The 19,670-nt window shown below is 34.6% G+C and overlaps 1 protein-coding gene across 3 annotated transcripts in view; it reads right to left on the reverse strand.

Annotated features, from left to right (window-relative positions):
- Nucleotides 1–1,125: 1,125 nt before the first annotated feature.
- SEPTIN7 (septin 7) overlaps nt 1,126–19,670 on the reverse strand; it is a 53,032-nt gene continuing 34,487 nt past the window's right edge. For 2 of the 3 annotated variants that reach the window (XM_083378307.1, XM_083378306.1), the window contains 6 exons: nt 19,032–19,083; nt 18,031–18,156; nt 12,518–12,538; nt 8,661–8,796; nt 5,088–5,227; nt 1,126–2,132 (listed from right to left, as the gene is read on the reverse strand). In XM_083378307.1, coding sequence (XP_083234433.1) covers nt 2,093–2,132; nt 5,088–5,227; nt 8,661–8,796; nt 12,518–12,538; nt 18,031–18,156; nt 19,032–19,083 — 515 coding nt within the window. In that variant the 3' untranslated portion in view covers nt 1,126–2,092. The remainder of the gene's footprint in view (nt 2,133–5,087; nt 5,228–8,660; nt 8,797–12,517; nt 12,539–18,030; nt 18,157–19,031; nt 19,084–19,670) is intronic. The other variant, XM_083378308.1, reaches the window with a different exon arrangement.

Raw genomic sequence — 19,670 nt, forward strand, 5'->3', positions numbered from 1 at the left:
CTAGTCTAGAAGTATTTTCTTTAAAAATATATATTCACTTATGCACTAACAGCTGCAATATTAGATTCTCAGTGTTTCAGGATAATTTTCTTTTTTCTGAAACTAATTCTGAAATTTATATTCAGAACTTGTCTTAACAAACTGAAAAGCTGGACATAATTTGGTCCCTAAACAACTTTTTGCAATCATTTATCTTTATTTTTTTTTCAAAGCGTAAAAATAATGACCAAAACAGTGAAAGGGGAGACAAGAGGACAAGATTTGATTATTGAAAAAAAACCTGTTAGTGTTGGTTATGTTTCAAAGCAACTCATCACAAACTCAGTTTGATTTTAAAGTATAGTAAATTTTCTTATGAGCAGTTAATGACCAAAGTTACAATGGCCTTGGAAAGGTACTTTATAGAAACTTGGTCATATGATTACATTTCAGGGGCTTGGCCACAGGCTCATATTTATGACTAGTTGCCAAGTGCTCCATGATCATGTAATTGCCATTTGCAACCTTCTCTGCCAGATTTTCCAGAAAATCAGTTGGGAAGCTAGCAGGGAAGATTAAGATTGCAAGTAGAGATGGAGAGGAAATTTCAGCAACGTCACAAAGGATTTCCCTCCTATGCATGGAAGGGAGTAGAAAACCTTTGGAGAGATGCCTGTTTGGTTTCATATTTGTGCAGATCTGAAACTCTGCATCAGGCAGTCCACTCTCTCTCTCAAAACAGCTGCCTGTTGGGAGCATTTCAGCTAGACAGAATTGAAATTCTTTGGCAGGCAGCTTTTTTGTTCCATCTGCTTAATGAGCCAGGGGATCACTTAACTGCAATTGGAATGCTGAGATTGTGGTCTTTGAGTGAAATTGTCATGTGATGACTCGCTTAATGACCGCTTTGCTCAATGACTAAAGTGCTAATTGGGCTTTTAAAGTATTTCTCAGCCACTTATCTCACAGATTTGTTGTGGAGAAAATAGGAGGAGGAAGTAGCATTAGGTATGTTTGCTGCCTTCAGTTATTTATAAAAATAATAAAGGAGGGATTTAAATAAAATAAGTATAAAATGCCAGGTAAAATAGTACCAGTATTTAAAATAATTTCATTTTTCAACTAACAAAATCCTTCAACCTCAAGTATGTTACATCACAACATTGTTTATTATGTGACTTTTTACAGTACAAACAAAAATACAGAAATGCAGTATATGAATACAGCTAAATGTAGAATGGTGACTTTTCTCAAAAGGCCATGATTCTCATTTCTAGAAGACTGACTGCACGCAGATAGAAACAGATGGTGCTTAAATCCACACTGTTTTCTAGAAATGACTTATAAATGCATTTTCCTGCTACTTACCATAATATGTAAAAGAAAAATTAAAATGTTTTATTCACTGGTTCCTAACATATGGGGAAAAAACTACATTCTATGTAGCAGGGCCAGTATATGGAAATATATCTAAATTATATGTTATTACAAAAATGAAGCAGTAATGAAATCCATCGGGCTAAAGCAATGACTAAATGAGAATAGCATACATTTAACGAATCCCAAACAAACGATTGTTATAAAAAGCTTTTAGGTGCCCCATAAGCCTATAAGTTTGTCTTTCCATGTCTATTTTTAAAACAATGGAAGTGTCAAAAATAGGGTCAACTGTGTTAGACTAAATTACATTGTTATATATGACCTACTGAATGGAATTTTATATAATAGACGCATAGTTCATATTATATTATGGCAATGTATCCTTATGGAAAAATTTTCCCAAGTCCTTATATATTGGAATATTCTGTAAACAAATCAAACCACCAGAATATGATTGTACAACAGAAAATTTCTTTACATTTAAATGATTTATGGGTTTTTTTGGATTTTGTAAAAAAAAAAGTACTTAGAGCTGTTTTCCTAAGCTTACAACATTCTAAACAATTCAAGGCATTCCCAAGTGCCATCAAAATTAACACAAAAACTTGTCATGCTGATAAATCCAAACATATGGATACAACCGGTGCAAGATTGGTCAAACAGATCCAAGACACACTGATGTCCAAGGGTAGAATATTGGCAATTAAACATAACTGGTGGTCTGCAAATATCTTTAAAATATCTTCCCTTTCTTTTTGTTTTTTTCCAAAGTTCTGGAGGAGAAAAAAAACACTAGTCAGATATATTAGACACAGTATATATTATAATCAATATTCTCTTTGTATTGTTATACTATCTTATACATAAAATACTTCCTTTCCCAAAACTTGTTCTGAAAATCCGTCAATACTGAACCTTATGCAAATAGAGTGAAGTGATACCGCTTTTGCCTAATAATTAATAAAGATATAGACTGATAACAATAAGTTATATAAGAGAAAAAATTGCCATAAATTATATAGATTATGGCATCAAACATAAAGAAGCTGATGTGGTTCCAATCTTCAAGAAGGGGAAAAAACAGATTCAGGAAACTACAGACCAATCAGCCTGACATCAATAGCTGGGAAAACCTTGGAAAAGATGATCAAGCATTTGTGAGCACCTAGAAACGAGCAAAACCATTACTAGAAGCCAGCATGGGTTTATCAAAAACAGACTGTGCCAAACAAACCTTATTGCATCCTTTGACAAAAGTGGTTAAATTAGTGAATTTAATGCTGTGGATACAGTTTACTTAGATTTCAACAAGGCATTTGACAAAGTAGACCACAACCCACTTCTTAGTGGATAGAAAAATGTGGGATAGACAGTACCACCACCACATGGATTCACAAGTGGCTGACCAACCGCACTGTGTGTGTAGTCCTCAATGGAACTACATTTACATGGAGGAAAGCATGCAGTGGGATACCTCAAGTTGTTTTATATCCAGAACTCTTCTATATCTTCAAAATGATCTAGATGAGGGGATAGAAGGGGAATTCATCAAATGGGGAGATGAATACCTAACACTTTAGAAGATTGACTCAAGATTCAGAAGGATCTTGATAGACTTAAACACTGGGCCCTATACAACAAAATGAAATTCAGTGCTGCGAAGAGGTCCTTCACTAGGAAAGAAAAACCAAATGCACAAGTATAGAACAGGGTACTTGGCTCAACATTAGTAACCATGAGTGGGATCTAGATGTCTTAGAAGATCACCCACAAGAATGAATACTTTACATGAATACCCAGTACTCTTTAACATCCTCATAAATGAGCTAGATGAGGGGATAGAAAGGGAATTCATCTAATCTTAAGAATGACACCAAACTGGGGGAAATCGGTAACACTCTGAAAGAGATTCAAGATTTAGTGGGATCTTGACAGACTTGGACTCTATCCAACGATGCAGTTCAGTGATGAGAAAACTAAGGGCCTGTATTTGGGCAGGAAAAAACAAATGCATAGGTACAGAATAGATAGTACCTGGCTCAACAGTAGTAGCTATGAGAGATCCAGATGTGTGGATCGCTCTCACAACTACTACTGTAGGAGTGTGCTGCAGCTGCCGAAAATATCAATGCAGTCCTAGGCTGCATTAACAGACGGATAACATCAAGATCACAAGAAGTGGTAATATCACTTTATACGGCACTAGTGAGGCCACACTTAGAATACTGCTTACAGTTCTGGTCACCAAAATGCAAAAAAGATGCTGAGACTCTATAAGGTGTGCAGAGAAGAGCAACAAAGAAGATAAAAGATCTGGAGGCTACACTAGGGAGGAAGTTAGCCTATGAAAGAGAAGGACTTGTGGGACATGATAACTGTTTTGAGGGCTGTCGCAGAGGAGAGAAGACTGACTTGTGCTCCAAAGCACCAGAAGGCAAGACAAGAAGTAATGGGTAGAGGAAGCCTGTGGAAGAGAGATTCAACCTAGAAGAAAGGAGACATTAATCAGTGTGATAGCTTGCCTCGTGGAGTTGTAGGTGCTTCATCACTAAAAATTTTCAAAAATAAGACTAGGATGGCATAAAATGTCCAGTCTTAAGCATGTGGGTTGGACTAGAAGACATCTTAAGTCCCTTCCAGCCATCTGATTCTATGCTCTATGAGCCAGCAGTGTGCTTCAGTTGCCAAAAAACCCAATGCAGTCCTAGGCTGCATCAATGAGGATAGTTTCAAGATCATGTGAAGTGACAGTAACACTTTATACTGCACCTGGTGAGACCACATTTGGAATACTGCATACAGTTCTATTCACCACAATACAAAAAATATGTAGAGTGTGTGCAGAAAACAGCAGCAAGGGTGATAAAAAGGTCTGCAGGATAAATCATGTGATTGAGGGGACTAGGTATGTCTACTCTATAAAAAGGAGGACCAGAGTTGATATGATAGCAGTCTTCCAGTATTTGAGGGGCTGTCATGGAGAAGAGGGGCTATTATTCTCTGAAGCATCTGAGGGCAGGACAAGAAGTGTGGCTGGGAGATCATTTAACAGGGATCCAACCTAGAAACCAAAGAGAAATTTCCTGATAATCGATGGAATGGCTTGTCTCTGGAAGTTGTCAGTATTTCATTACTGAGGTTTTCAATAAGACACTGAATAGCCATTTGTCTGGAATGATTTAGGGTATAGGTTATATACCTACTGTTATCATTAGTGACATAGAATATAGGTCTCCGGTTAGAGCAGAGGTCTGGACTAAAAGACCTCCAAAGTCCCTTCCATCCTTTCTAGGTTCTAGAAGAATATGGCTTGATATAAAAGGGGTGGCATTTTCAGGCATATATAAAAAAGACAAAACTTGAAATGGGAATGGAAACAGAATAAGAGAAGGCAGAGATTTTGATCAGGAAAAAAATTCTTTTAAGAGCAGTTTTAATAAAATAGAGTTTATATTTTCAAAAATAATTAGTTCATATAAGTTCAAATATGGCTAATTCATGAGAGGGATACAAATATATTATCTTTTAAATTACAGCAAATTTAAATTATAGCTTACATATATACAATTCTATTTGTGTCAACCAAAATGAGCAGTCAATTCTTAGATACATTCCAAGTTTTGGTCAGACAAATTTGGTCTATGCAAGATGCAGAACAAGACACTGTCTATGAAATGGGATTCCATCTTTATAATTCAAAATGATATCAAAAAGACCCAGAAAATTACCTTGAAGAATTCTGTTGTTCCAAAATACGTTGTTGAGTTTCCCAATTTGACTTTTCATCTTCAAACTGACGTCGCTTTTCCTCCAGTTCTTTGTGTTGGGCTTCCAAATTCTTTTTCATTTGCTCATGACGTCGTTGGAGCTAAGGAAAAACATATTGAATATGATTACTCGTTTTTGATTAAAAATACATTTTAAATTGTAATTTTAAAAAATTTACTCTTCAATAACAACACTGTATGCATCTGTGATGGAAGTCCATTCTTCCAATGCTTCAGAAGCTTCATTCTACAAAAGGAGGCTTCTGAAGCAGGGCGAAAATGGAGCCTGCTTAGAGGATGGCAGTAGCAGAGAAAAATGGCAAAGTTAAGTGGGGCACCTTGCACATGCTGATGGGTTGGGGGCAAATAATGAGTGGCCTATAATGGACTTCCTATACCATCTTGAAGCACCTGCTCTCCTTACCTGGATCTCCATCTGCTTAACAACTGCAACAGAGAGAGTTGAGATTGCAATCATTGAGCAAAGTGGTGACATGAAATCTTGCTTAGCTTCACTCAACAACTGAGATTCTGGTCCCAACTGTGGTTGAAAGTTGAGGACTATTTATAATTGTTACTATCAAAAGGCCATAAAACCTGAAAATGCCTGCACAGATCTTTGTAATGTATGATAAATTTCAGTATCATCTAACAGCCTATGCCCTCAAATTAGTCTTGACTCTTGGTAATTGCCTGAATAAGTCCTTGCAGTTTTCTTTGTAACATTTTCAGAAGTATTTTGCTTCTGCCTCCTTTCTAGGATTGAGAGAAAGTGATTGGGCCAAGGTCACCTAGCTGCTATGTATTTAAGACAGAGCTCAAAATTTCTACTTTCTATCTGTCACAGTTTCTAGCCTGGTACCTTAACCACTACAGTAGATTGATTCTTCCTATCAGTCTAACAGCTCTATGAAAAAAAATAAAGTTATGGACACGTTAATAAACAAGATTTTAATCAGCTGAACATCTCCCCCCCCCCAATTTACTCCTGGGCGGACAATTAATTTTCCCAAGGAGCCACATGAGAAATTGGGATTATTGTAGAGGGGTTGGGCTCTTCACAACCCTCAACCCTACTTGCATGCTGGCCCTGACCTGCATGGTATCTTTTCTACACTCAAGCATCTTTCCTAACCCATACACCACTCCATACACCACCTCCCATTACTGTGATATCTTTCCTATATTTCTGTGACCCCAAAGCACCCTTCTTGAACTATGTCACCTCCCAGTAGATCCTATCTTTGGCACGCATTTCTGTTAACTGACCAACAATTCTTGCAAATCCCTATCCACTCTGTTAAAAATAATATCAAAATTTTAGGAGAAATACAAGCAGTTCTCAACTTAAAAGTATACTTAAGTCTGGAATTATGATTGTAAATCAATATATTGAATGACTGGACCCAATTTTCCAGTATTATGTGAATATTGCAGTCATTAAACAAATCTATTTTCTCCAATGAATTTTTTTTTGCCAGAAATTGAAAGTAAACTCTAGAAACTGTCAAAAAAATTTTTAGTCATGTGACTCTGGGACAGTGCAACCATCTATAAAGGGGAACCGATTGGCAAGCACCCAAAATTAATTCATGTGACCCTGTGAGAGACATGGCTTGTAACTTCAAAATGAGTTACAGTTTTCTGGGATCTGTCAAACTGTTGCTAGGTAACTGGTATTAAGTTAAGGACTACTTGTACATAAGTAATTACAATTAAAAGCAATACTAAAGAGACTTGAGCCGTTGTATGGTAGATTTACTTTTGTGTTTAAGATCACTGTTGCACTGCATGACTCCTATTTGTTTCAGGCCACTGATAGATAACATTTACATTCTCCCCTAAAGTTTTCTTGTATAACTAAGATTCTTTGTTCCATGAATAAATATGAGCCATCCAGGACCTGAAGTTGCTAACAGCCAGTTGTATCATTCAAATGGTCTTTAGCCAACCCAACACATTACTTTTGTTTAGTACCTTCCTAATGGAAGACTCATAGTAATAAGGAGTGGCCTGCAGATCTTGAAAGTTCTCTGAAGAGAAACTACATTTTTTCTTTCTGGAGACTACAGTGATGTCTTTGGATTGAGGCATTTTTTACTTTCACAAACTTGTGAAAGAGCAAACTCTATGGCAGTAAACAACATCAAACTATCAGTTAATTCTCCTTTCATCTGACTCATCCCTTTAGAATTGATAATTCTATAGTTTTACCGCTTTTTCCAAAAGACAGTGAACGTTGGTTCAATGTATTCAGTACAGATATGACACAATTTATTGTTGTGGTATTATTTAAGCAGAATCCCTATCTATTAACAGGACCTAAAAGAAACTGTTATTACATTGTAGGTTACAATATTGCAAGATTATAAATAATTCTAAAACCATCACAAATATTTACCATTGTACATGCGATGACCAACTTATTATGTTAAACAAATCTACCCTTAGTGTAAAACAAATTATACTGTACATATACTTAATTAAAAATAAGTCACTGAATTAAATGAGATTATTACAAAGTAAACACGCACATATTTTGCTTGCTGAGTATGTGTCTCATATCTCTGAAAACATGAGAATGTAATTGTCTATGCCTTTGTGAGGCAATGATTTCTGTGCATTTATGAAAAATCAATTAATTTTACAAATGAGACACTTTATTTTTATAGGCAATTAAAGTTAATGAGGACTAAAAATTTAATTATATCCAAATATTACCCTTTTTGTTCTAACATTCTTTTTCATGTATAGTTTGACTAAGTAGTATTTATATATTAAGTTCCAAACATATATAAATGGACCACATACAAATGTTTCTGGGGGAAAAATCTTTAGTTTTTAAAGAAATTGGCAACTCTTGTTAGCAAAACAGAGAAGCCAGGAAGTACAGAATAGTTTGGGGGTTTGTTCACTCTTTTTTTTTTAAAAAAAATAATCTAATCTTCCTTGGATGGAGAGAACATATCTTTTTCCTTTTGGATTCTTTCTGTTGTATCTCATTTTAAGATGAATTTTATATAAAACCCAATTTAGATGACAAGAACAATGATATTTATGGATGTCTGTTTTTCTTACTCTGACATAAACCTTTAATATCACGTTTAAGGGTCCTTTAATAGGATATCAGCTACAGTCCAAATTCTTATTTTACTGTCTAAACTCTAATCCATTGTGAGGAAAATAAATTTGAAATTCAGCTTAGTGTATTCATTTTTCCATTTTATCGTTTCAGAATCATTTATCCCCTTTCATCAAAAGAGGCCAAATGTTTCACAAAAGCCTTTCCAGTGATACAGTTGTATTACCTCTTTGCCTTGCCACTTGGTGCAATGATAACCCACTTGTTAAGAGGCCATTAAGAGTTAGACCTATCTCATAGGAAATTACTCTGATTTCCCTTACACATCCGTGGATGTTTAGTTATCCTTAGAGGAGCACAATTCCCAGTTATATATTAATACTATACTGCTTCTAATTATTACTTTATTCAGTTGATGCTAGATTGCAATTTTTTTATCAAGCTATACATACCTCAGCTTCAGAGTCTTTCAGTTTCTGAACTTTTTCTTTGACCTTCATTTCAAATACCTGCTCCATTTCCATTTCCATTTTCTTCATTTTTGCCACATGCTCCCGCCTTTCTTCTTCCATTTGTGCCAGAGGGCTCCTGTAATAACAGACCATTATATTCAATTTTATTTTGCAAATACTTCTTTGGTGAGAAACATACACCAATAACAATCAAGCAACATTCTAATGTAAAGTTAAGACGCAGCTAACCAACAGAATTTAAATGCCTCACATTATTGTGTTCTATACTGAAAAATAACATTTTAGGAGAGAATGAAATCATCTGATGTTTTATTTACAGTTGTATAAAAAACAATTATTCTAAAATGTTAAAAATACTATGCTGGACTAGTGGGTATCAATATCATAGGTATATAATAGACATCCTTCAGAAGCAGTGTACTCTGAAATAATCTATATAAATGCTCATTGCATCACTGTTTATCAGTTGGCTTAATTTGGAACCAGAATTCTGTTGCTATTCCTCTTACATTTAGACACACAAACACACACATACACTGAGGGTTTGAAGCCTGTGGTACCAATTAATCAGTAACCATCCAGTCCGCTGTCAAATTTTTGTGATAAAAGAAAATGCTATCTATTTGGTTGGTGCCACAATTTGACAATTACTGCAGGCAAATGAATTTATTGATGTTGATATTAGCTAAGACAGAATCCAGGAAAAAAGGGAGGATGAAAGAAAAAAAAAAGATTGAGAATAATTATTCAATCAAATCTAAATAGATTGACAAAAATGAGAAGAGACTGAATGAACATAAGAAAGAAGTGGTAAGCAAATATTAGAGAAGATGGAGGAAAAGTAATCAGACAAATATATTTAGAACATGGTGCCCTTAAATACGTTACAACTAAAATTCTTTGGAAGGTGTCAGTTTGGGGAAGGATATGGTCTAGGTCAGGGCTTTTCAACCTTTTCACCCATTGCACCACTTTTAGGATATGGCAACATATGAGTACCACCAGTCGCCTTGCAAGGTGTCAAAAACTTGATGACCAAAAAAAAAAGTGATGAAGTACAGGAAGTCCTCGACTTACAACAGTTTGCTTAGTGACTGTTCGAAGTTACAATGGCACTGAAAAAAGTACCCCCAAGCCACAGCTAAGCAAGATACCTGCCTGCCCGCCCGGCGGCACTCTTCCTCCTGTCCGAGGTTTTCATTGTTGTGAGCATTTCTCTTGAGGATTGGCAGCGGGGATGGGGTAGGGGGTATTTGGTTTTTATTCCCCTCATCTGCTGGGTGGTCGCAGCAGGTTTTGGTCACTTCACATGAGCCTGGGACACTGTGACCATCATAAATATGAATCAGTTGCCAAGCATCTGAATGTAAATCACAAGACCCTGGAGATGGTTTAACATTTCAGCCGATAGGCGCTTTTTCTGGGCTCAGAAGCGCCAGGATCAATGCTGAGCTCCAGCTGGAGCCTGGTGCTGAACCTGGCGCTTCCACTGAACCCTGACAGCCCTGCAGCTCCAGCCATCTCACTCAGGCTTGTGTGGTGCTGCCGCTGGTTCAGCTTATTCCCCTCTCCCACTACCACTTTGCCAGGATGGTCGCATACCACCTGCCAAGTGCCAATGTACCACAGGTGGTACCCGTACCACTGGTTGAAAAGTCCTGGTCTAGGTTCTCGAAGGAAAATTATTCCAGGTATGCCTTTTTCTATTATTATAGCAGTATGATATAGCAATCTTAACAAAAATTTTAGAAAAGAAAATGGAAAAGAACTTTCTTGGTGTATTGATTATTATCCCCAAGTAAAATAGACTGCAATGTAAAATAAGAAGTTTCATCAACCCGCTTGCAGAGCTTTAGAGTTGTATTAATGAGTCACTGCTTCTGGAAAAAGGGCAATAGAATTTGGAATTTGTGTTTCTAAAACTCAGCCAATAGCTTTATGTATTTGATATACCATAAACAGGTTCAAACAGTAGAAAATGCTCAAGATTCTAATCTGAACATACCAAATTCTGCATACTTTATATTGTTTAAGACAAAAAAAACCCAGATATGCCCCTAGCCTTGATATTCATGCAACATAAAATATGAAAAAATGTAAGTGAAGAAAAAAAATAAGTCTTTAAAATCCAATCTGATCTTCAAGATATCACCAGAATTATATTATGCTAACATTTCTTAAAGATTTTGTTTAAAATTATAGTTAGAGTAAAACTTCAGATAAAGTGCCAGTTTTCTATTTTCAAAATTATCCAGGAATGTAAGGAAAAACTGAATCAATCTATATTCCTAAAATCAGGCTAAAGTGGATAAATTTATTGAAGAAAAGGGAATACTTTTGTTTAGTAATACTATTTATATGCTTGAATATTAAAAAAAACAAATAGTTCTTATCCCCTACCAAAATATATAGAGACAACCCTCTTGAACTCAGAGAAAACATTATCATAAATCACAAAACAGAACAGCCACTTCAATCAGAAAAACCTTAAGCGCTAGTTTTATTTCAATGAGGACAAAGCAGCAAGTAAATTAAATATATTCAAATTCAAATGGAGAAAATGGAAGATGAAATGAGATAAATAATGTATTATTTACTAAATTATTATACTGGGAAACTAAGCATATAGAACTAGAGAATGAAGAAGTCACAGGATTCCTGTAAAGAATGAAGATTTTATGAGAACTACAGAGTTTGTATTTTCTAAGACAAATCCTAATTTAACTGAAATATTTTATACAAAAAAATTAAAAGTGTACATAAAATGGATCAATATATACTCTAGGGATCCCTCCCAATGTAACTACTATTTCATTTTCTGTATTTTAATAAACTAGCCCTTTCTGAAGACTGTCATTAGATTTATAGTTTCTAGAATCCAGCACATCTAGAATGTGCTCTGCTAGTTTACACTTCACAAAATAAAAAAAATCCAAAAACAAAACCATCAACCCAACACTTGATCTTTTAAAACAGACACATTCACTAAAACTAGACAATTTCCAGCACCTATCGATATGCACAATTTTATCAACTGAACGAAGACGGGGAGAAAAGCTAACTTGCTGAGATTTCTTTAAAATTGTTTTCCCTTTCCCTAATCCCTGACAATAGAAATTATAAAACCTACGCCTTCAAAAGTAATTCTGGAAAATTAACTAAATATTTGACACAAATAAAAATCTATTTGAGTATTTCATCCCAGAAATAATTTCGAATCTGAGCGGAGTTCCTGGCCTCACATGCTAATGAAATGTATAAATGAGCAGGGTATAGTATCTTTCACACTCAAATAGCTGTGTATTGAGGAAAAGGGGAAGATTTTAAAAGACACTTGGGCACATTATAATCATATTCAATATTGCTTACTTGTTCTCTGTATTGTGCAAAAATTGGATGCATGTGACCAGTTAAACACAAAGTAGAATAGTAATTATCCTATGAGCATAAAACCAAAAGATGAGTCTTTGTAAACCATTTCTGAGCCTTCTTTGTCTTCACAACATAGTGCTTTTTACATGCTCAGGTAATCTCTTTAACTTAAGAGATAAAATATAAGCTTGACATATTTTCCAAGTACTATTTCATATAATAGAATTAATAATATATTTTATACCCAATTACAGCTAAATCACTTTCTAGACTTTGTGAATAAAGGTGCTCTTTAGTCCTCATAAATGTTTAACCATGTGTTAGGGAAATTTTAGAATAAAAGAAACATGAAAACAAAATAAAATGCACAAGCTGAAATTAAAGTTTTAAATGTTACACTTAACATTAAAAGCCTTGTTTTTTAAATCTCTTAAGTCTTTTGAAAAATGGAAATGACCACTTACATGCCTTCAACTGTGTCAAATCTAAAAAACAAAAATATACAAAAGCTTAGCATGCTTAAATAAAACCACAAAAATAAAAAGCAGCAATTAAAAAAAAAGCAAATTCATTATGGATTTGAAGCTATGCTGTACTCTATCTCAAACAAGATTTCCATCATACTGATAGATGGTTAGTTAAAGCTAGGCTTTAAATATTCCGTTAGTCAAGTATTGCACACAATTAATGCAACTGCTGTGCAAAGCTTTCAAACCTCTTTGCCTAGGTTGGTATGCCCAGAATTATGCATGCTTTTTAAAAAGAGGACTAAATATTCATCTAATTAACTACTCAAAGCAAACCTCAATTTACAACTCTCTTTAGGCCTATGCTACTCACAGGTATATTAAAATGCAATATTGCAGACACTTCATTTGACTGACCACATTAAAGGTATATTTCTGGAATATAGTGTAGGTATATAGGTATATAGTATTATCTGAAATTAATTAATTTCAGATAACACTATAAGCAAAATGCAATAGATATATAAATGGCAACTCTTGTTTTGATAAAACAGAACTCATATTCACTACTGATTAACAAAGCCAGACTAAGAACTCAAATTTAACAGTATACTTTGACTGCAGGTTCACGGTATTGAAACAAATTGAGATAGACTGACATGTCTGACTTAAAAAATATGATTTTCTAAGACAATTGAAATTTTTTATATCCTATAGAAACCAATGAAAAAATTCCAGCCTTAAAAATTACCTCCATTTCTCTATGGCATGTATAAGAACATATTCTGAAGGGTCTAGAAATAATTATAGATTACAAGTATCACTTGTATCAAAAACTTTTCCAATGATAATCTAATTATATCTGATGCTCCATAAATCTGCTATAAAAATGGGTAAGAGGAGGGAGAAATGAACAAAGAATATGCAGCTAGCATGTTTGATTAAACTTTCCTATTATTCCTAAATTGCCAAATTGGAATTGCCATCAATTAATTCTATCATTATAAACTGAGGTACAGCTCTTAGAGGATCACAGATTTCATAATTTTTCTAAAGAAAAACATAATATTAAAATACTCAAAGAGCTAAATCTAAACCAAAAACAAAATGCTGAAAACTGGTCATCCAAATATGGCTGGTGCAATTTTCATCATTTTTCAACTACTGGCTATAATGGTTGTTGTTAGAGTTAACTCAAGATGTTCCTAAATTTTTGCTTTTAGTTCCATGCTATGTTAAGCCCCATCTATTCTTTTTGAAATGGGAATTGTTAGAACCCCAATGTTTGGTGGTTAAAGCTTTCTTCGTAGAGAATGTTTCTCTTTATTCATGCATTATAATGCAGTTAATAGAAAATTCTTTGGCTAAAATCTCGAATTATTATGCAAATTAATATATGGTAATAATAATAAAATACATTGTACTATTTCTTGGGTCTAGAGTTATTATTAACTCCTATTTCTTGCAATCTGTATGATTTTCTAAAGTAGGTTTAAATTAGGTAAAATATTATGAAGGTGCTATATACTAGGACTGTATTTACTATAGGTAATCCTTGAGTTACGACAGCTCATTTAGCAACCATTTGAAGTTACATCACCCTTCTCAAGTACTTATGACAGTCCCAAGATTATGTGGTGGTGTAGCACCACGGCAGTCGTTTACCCTTACGGATGACCACAGAGGCACTGCAACATTCGCCCTGCGTATGTTCCCCTGAGGGTATTCACAGGGACTGGGCCTATGGAGACTCACTTACCTTGCAAACACCTAGTAAAGTGTGTCCTCTCCAGCCTTTTTGCCATGATTTCTTTGCTTCAAGCCTTCTGTGCATTTGCAGAGAATTTGCTATTGATCTCATACTACTTCAGGCCTACATTCTCTGCAAATGGAGGCCTGAATGAGATCTGTGCCAAAAGGCTTTGCAAACGGATGGGAGACTTTGTGTTTCAAGCCTTCTGTCTGTTTGCTGTTTCCTTGTGAAGCCTGCAGGGGTGAGATTTTCCATCTCTACAGGCTTCGGTCATTTTTGCAAAAAGCTTTTGGTGCGAAGAAGAGAGGCCAGAAAGGGGGGGGGGGTGCCGCTCCCAGCCTCCTTTCTTTGCGCCAAAAGCTTTTTGCAAAGATGACCGGAGCCCGCAGGGACACAGGCAAAAAAAAAAAGGCAGAGAGGCCGGAGAGGACACAATTCACTTGATCATGGAGATTTTCAAAAGGTGAATTTGCACAGGCCCAGTGCCTGTGGAGACCCAGTGGGACAGAATGGGAGGGAGAAGCATGAAATATCTCAGTGGGTTGGGGAACATCTTGGGTGGTCAGAAGCACTAGTCCCCCCCCTCCCCATGGTCTTCTCCACCATCAGACACCTCAAATTCACTTAACGACCTGAACATTCCATTAGCAAATGCACTGGGTAAATCAGAACTCCTCAGGTTACAAATGTAATTGGCAGGCTCTATTACATTCATAAGTCGAGGACTACTGTTTAATGCTTTATTATCCATTTTTGTATCCCACAGATTGTTAAAAATATTCTCTGAACTCATTTTCCATTTCATGAATGACGATCCATCCTTACAGCACTGTAATTCAACATAGTCCTATTAGTACCTTGTATTGATAGGCCAGCGTTAGAAAATCTTTGTTCTTATATTGCTATGAGGTATTAGAAAACTTTATAATAATTTCAGGGACAAACTCGACAGAGTAGAAGATTGGGAAAAACAAAACTGAAGCTATCAGTCCTAAGCAATTATATCAACTGTATGCAAGACCACAACCCAATTTATCTCAGATGAAGAATTACTAAAGACTATATTATACCAACATGGACAGTAAACAGCAATGAGGTTTTATGCCATATGCAAAACAACACATTAAATCTGTAATGTTTTGTCCTAAACTCATAAATCTTTATAAACCTATCCACATTTAAAGAACCTATTGAACGGAGTGAGTCAAATTAGATAAAATGATTTAATGACTTAAAAGAATGGTTAAGAAAACTATATGAAGAAAACTGTTAACTATACAGATATGTTTTTGTACTAAATAGTAAACCCTAAAAGGCTATTTTTTCAATTATTTTTCAGTCTATACCAAATTTAACAAATTACTGAGATTGCTGGACACACAGAATATCTTCATTTATGATCAGTATTTCAAGATAAAGACGTCAATTAATCTGGGAAATAAAGAAAATTCCACATGAAGCTAGACATGCAGCTATATAAACAAGCATAATTTTTAAAAAGTTTCTGTGATAGGATGTTTCATTTTCAACTAGTTAGTTTAAGTTTGTGCATTGGAAACTTTTCCCTTTCGGCCCTATTTGGTCCCCAAAGCATGTTTATTGCTCTGGATTTTAGGGAGGACAAGTAAGAAAATATATAGCTTTGATACAGTAGTAGAGAACAATGCACCTAGGCATTTTAATGGTTTGACGAAAAAGGTTCTGTAGAACATTATCTGAGAGCAGTCTTGTTTACATTTTTACATGAAATTGTTCAGATCCCAAATACTTAAAAATTAGCTACTATCAATCACTATTCCCCTTTTTAAACTTTGGTTGCTTACTTGTTGGAGATAAAGTTTTTGATCTAATCATATTTCTTTTACCTGAACTATACTAGCTGTCAATTTGTTTACAGGCTTAATTTAGGGCACCAATATTGACCTTTAGACCTTGCATGTTTTGCATATAGATAATTGCTTCTATATGTTTCTATCATAATCCAGGAGATTACTACAACTGCAAAGCCTACATTTTTTGATGGTGGCATATATTTTATTCTGCCAAAAATATGTGCCATACCTTACATTTTAAACACTGTACGGAATTTAACTCAGTAAAACGGGATTTAGGCTTTGAAAGGGTTGGATGGAATAGCATTTAGTATTTAGTCTAAAAGAGAAATGCTACACTTACAAGACACACACACGCGCACACACACTCACACTTGTGGTACACTGTTATTTTTCTAATGCTATCTATGAATAATATTAAATTCACAAATCAAATTTTTATTTAAATCACCATTGCTATTTCTAATTTTATAGATAAAAATAGAACTACTTTAAAGCAATAGTAATAGCACTTAGCCTCACGGTGCTTTACAGCCATCTCCAAGCAATTTACAGAGTCAGCACATTGCCCCCTACAATCTGGGTTCTCATTTTACCAACCTCGGAAGGATGGAAGGCTGAGTGAACCTTGAGCCCCATCAGAACTTTTATGCACATTTTTGGGGGGAGTCTTGTTTAATTTGTTTTGTTGTTGTTTTCTCTTTTTTTGCTGCAGTTTATATTGTAAGTTTGGAAATAAAATAAAAACTTTATTGGAAAGCATTCATGCCACTATGGATAAGAATAAATAATATTGCTTTATGGGTGAGACATTAATAAAATTCTGAATTGTGATGGAACAAAGAGACTGAAATAGTATTGAAATAAAAATCCATGCTCAGTTAAAAGCCATGTACTTACTGTGATGTTTAATGTTGCAGATATTTGTCAGTATGAAAAGCAAAGGTAATAATATCAGGGTGCAAACACTTTCACTATTGATTTTACACAAATGATTCTCACTAGTAAATGAACAAAAATGCCAGCAACAGTTGATTTTTTAAACTGAAAACATTTTTTATCAACCTGACGTTATGTTAGGGCCAATGAAGTTACATACCTCATAAAGAATTTGTTTTATTTAAAACAGTTCCCAAAATAAATAGGATTATTTTTGCAAGACAAATACTCATATAAGATGGTAAAGATAAGTTCAACTGGCAATATAAAATATCAAACATCTTTCCTATTGTATGTTATCTATTAGTATGCAGTGTTGGTCTCTATACATTAGGTCCATAAAAAATTATATCCTGCAATACATTACATTAACCTATTTGGACTAGAATATGGGTGCCTCTGCTTTCAAAATGGCAAGAAGAAGAATCTTTGACAAAAAAAATGTTCCCACCAGGTTTTCATAAGGAATGCACACACACAAATACCAGAAGTAATTTATGAAATGTGTAGTAAAAATCTTGAAAACAATGGACTGAAATCTGAAGCACATAAGGGAACCAATATATGTATAGCACAAATTCAAGTAATTTCAAATAGCTCATAGTGTGTTGTCTGTAACCTGTTGAAACACTTATAGTATTTCAAAACAGATCAAACTACTAAGTAATACATACACATATTTGAGATTAGGTTTAACTAACAACATGCACAAGATTGCATTCTGTAGTACAGTCTGTTTGGATGAGATAAATTCTATTTACTCCAATAAATCCTGTTCCTCATTCTGCCAATCAATCATGAGAAGCCCTTATTGAAACAGTAATGTACTTCTACTGTACTCCAACCATTTGCATTTTCAGATAGAATAACCTGGAAGGCAGCATGATGCCTTTAAAAATGTTAACAGGATGTCAGAATATTTATACCCAAATAATTCTCTAGAACCAGGCGGAAAAAGCTATAGCACCATCTAAATTACCACTTACTTTGTTAACTGCCCTTTGTTTTTGTTGTTGTCAACTCCATTGTATGTTACAGCTGCCAATTTTCTGCTTCTGTAATTCTCATAATGGACGTTATTAGTGACATCTTTCAGATCTTGCATGTGAGTTCTAGAAAAGGAATCAAAACCCATCCGCAACTTATTTCCTGAGTAGTATCAAATAAGTGCCATATATAAGCAATAGCAATAAATAAATTTTGCTTTCATAGAATGTTGAAATTTTTTCAAGAGTTTGTTTAAAAACTGAAATACAGATAGCTCTCAACTTACAAGAGTTCATTTAGTGACCGTTCAAAGTTACAACAGCACTGTGACCATTTTTCACACTTCTGAGCATTGTAACATCTCCATGGTCATATGATCAAAATTTGGATGCTTGGCAAATGGTTCATATTTAGGACATATTTATAAGTTGCAGTGTCCTGGGATCATGTTGAACAGGTTTTGTGATCTTCTCACAAGCAAAGTCAATGGGAAAGCCAGATTCACTTAACAACTGTGTTACTAACTTAACAACTGTAATGATTCACTTAACAACTGTGGCTAGAAAGGTCGTTAAAATGGGGCAAAATTCACTTAACAAATGTCTCACTTAACAACATAAATTTTGGGCTCAATTGTGGTTGAAGATTGAGGACTACCTGTATTGTGGTAACCGTAAATTAGTTCAGGACTAGAAAATTCTACATCTGTACACCCAAAGGGCAGAATACATTTTTTGTGGTGCAAACAATATTGATTTTATTTTAAATTATATCCAACAATTTCCCAAATGTATTATATGAAAATGGAAAATAAAAGTGTTACCAAGGTTTTTTTTAACTTTCTTTCCTACTCTCTCTTTGTGCCACCACATGTTACCCTTCACTAAAAATATGAATAAGCACTCTAGTATTCCTTATCACAGAATATAGGAAAGATCCAAGAAATGGAATAACTTGGAAAATGTATTGCCAATATTAATGTTATAGACTACTTGTTTACCTTATCAACATGTTCCTTAGAATTGTGAAGTCACAGTGTTCGCCATTCTCAACTGCATGAAAAAAATGCTCATTTTAAAGGCAAGCTGCAAATTAAATTCTGTATTTGCCATTAGTAATTTTCCTTGCTGCTTAGTAATTCAAGGGATACATCCATGTTATTTTTGTTGCAACAATACTGATATGCTTTACCATTGCCTTATTTCAGGAAGTTTTTATAACTTCCCACTCTAGCATATAGCTCTGTTTGCCTGTAGATTCCCCATTCAAGTATGAACTAGGTCCAATTCCGTTGAGTTTCTTTTAAGATCAATAAAAAAGGTAAAAACAAACTTAATAAATGTAATGTTGCATTATTAAAATGTCATAATTATCCAAATGTACAATTAGAGAAATAAACAGTGTAAAAACAAACAAACATGAAAGTTAGCTGTAGTCTAACAAATACATAATAAAGTTGTTCTGTGCTTTTGGTTCAAAAGCAAAACGATGCTCTAGACTGTTAAAATGAACTGATAGTTTTAAAATTATTAAAACACCCACAGTATAATTCTTCAATCGAAAATCTCATGAAATTCTCAATTTACACACCTGTGAGTCTTATAATTTTGTTATAATATTGGTAAAAGATGTAAACTAT

The sequence above is a fragment of the Vipera ursinii genome (genome assembly GCF_947247035.1).
Source record: "Vipera ursinii genome assembly, chromosome: Z".
Taxonomy (NCBI): Eukaryota; Metazoa; Chordata; class Lepidosauria; order Squamata; family Viperidae; genus Vipera; species Vipera ursinii.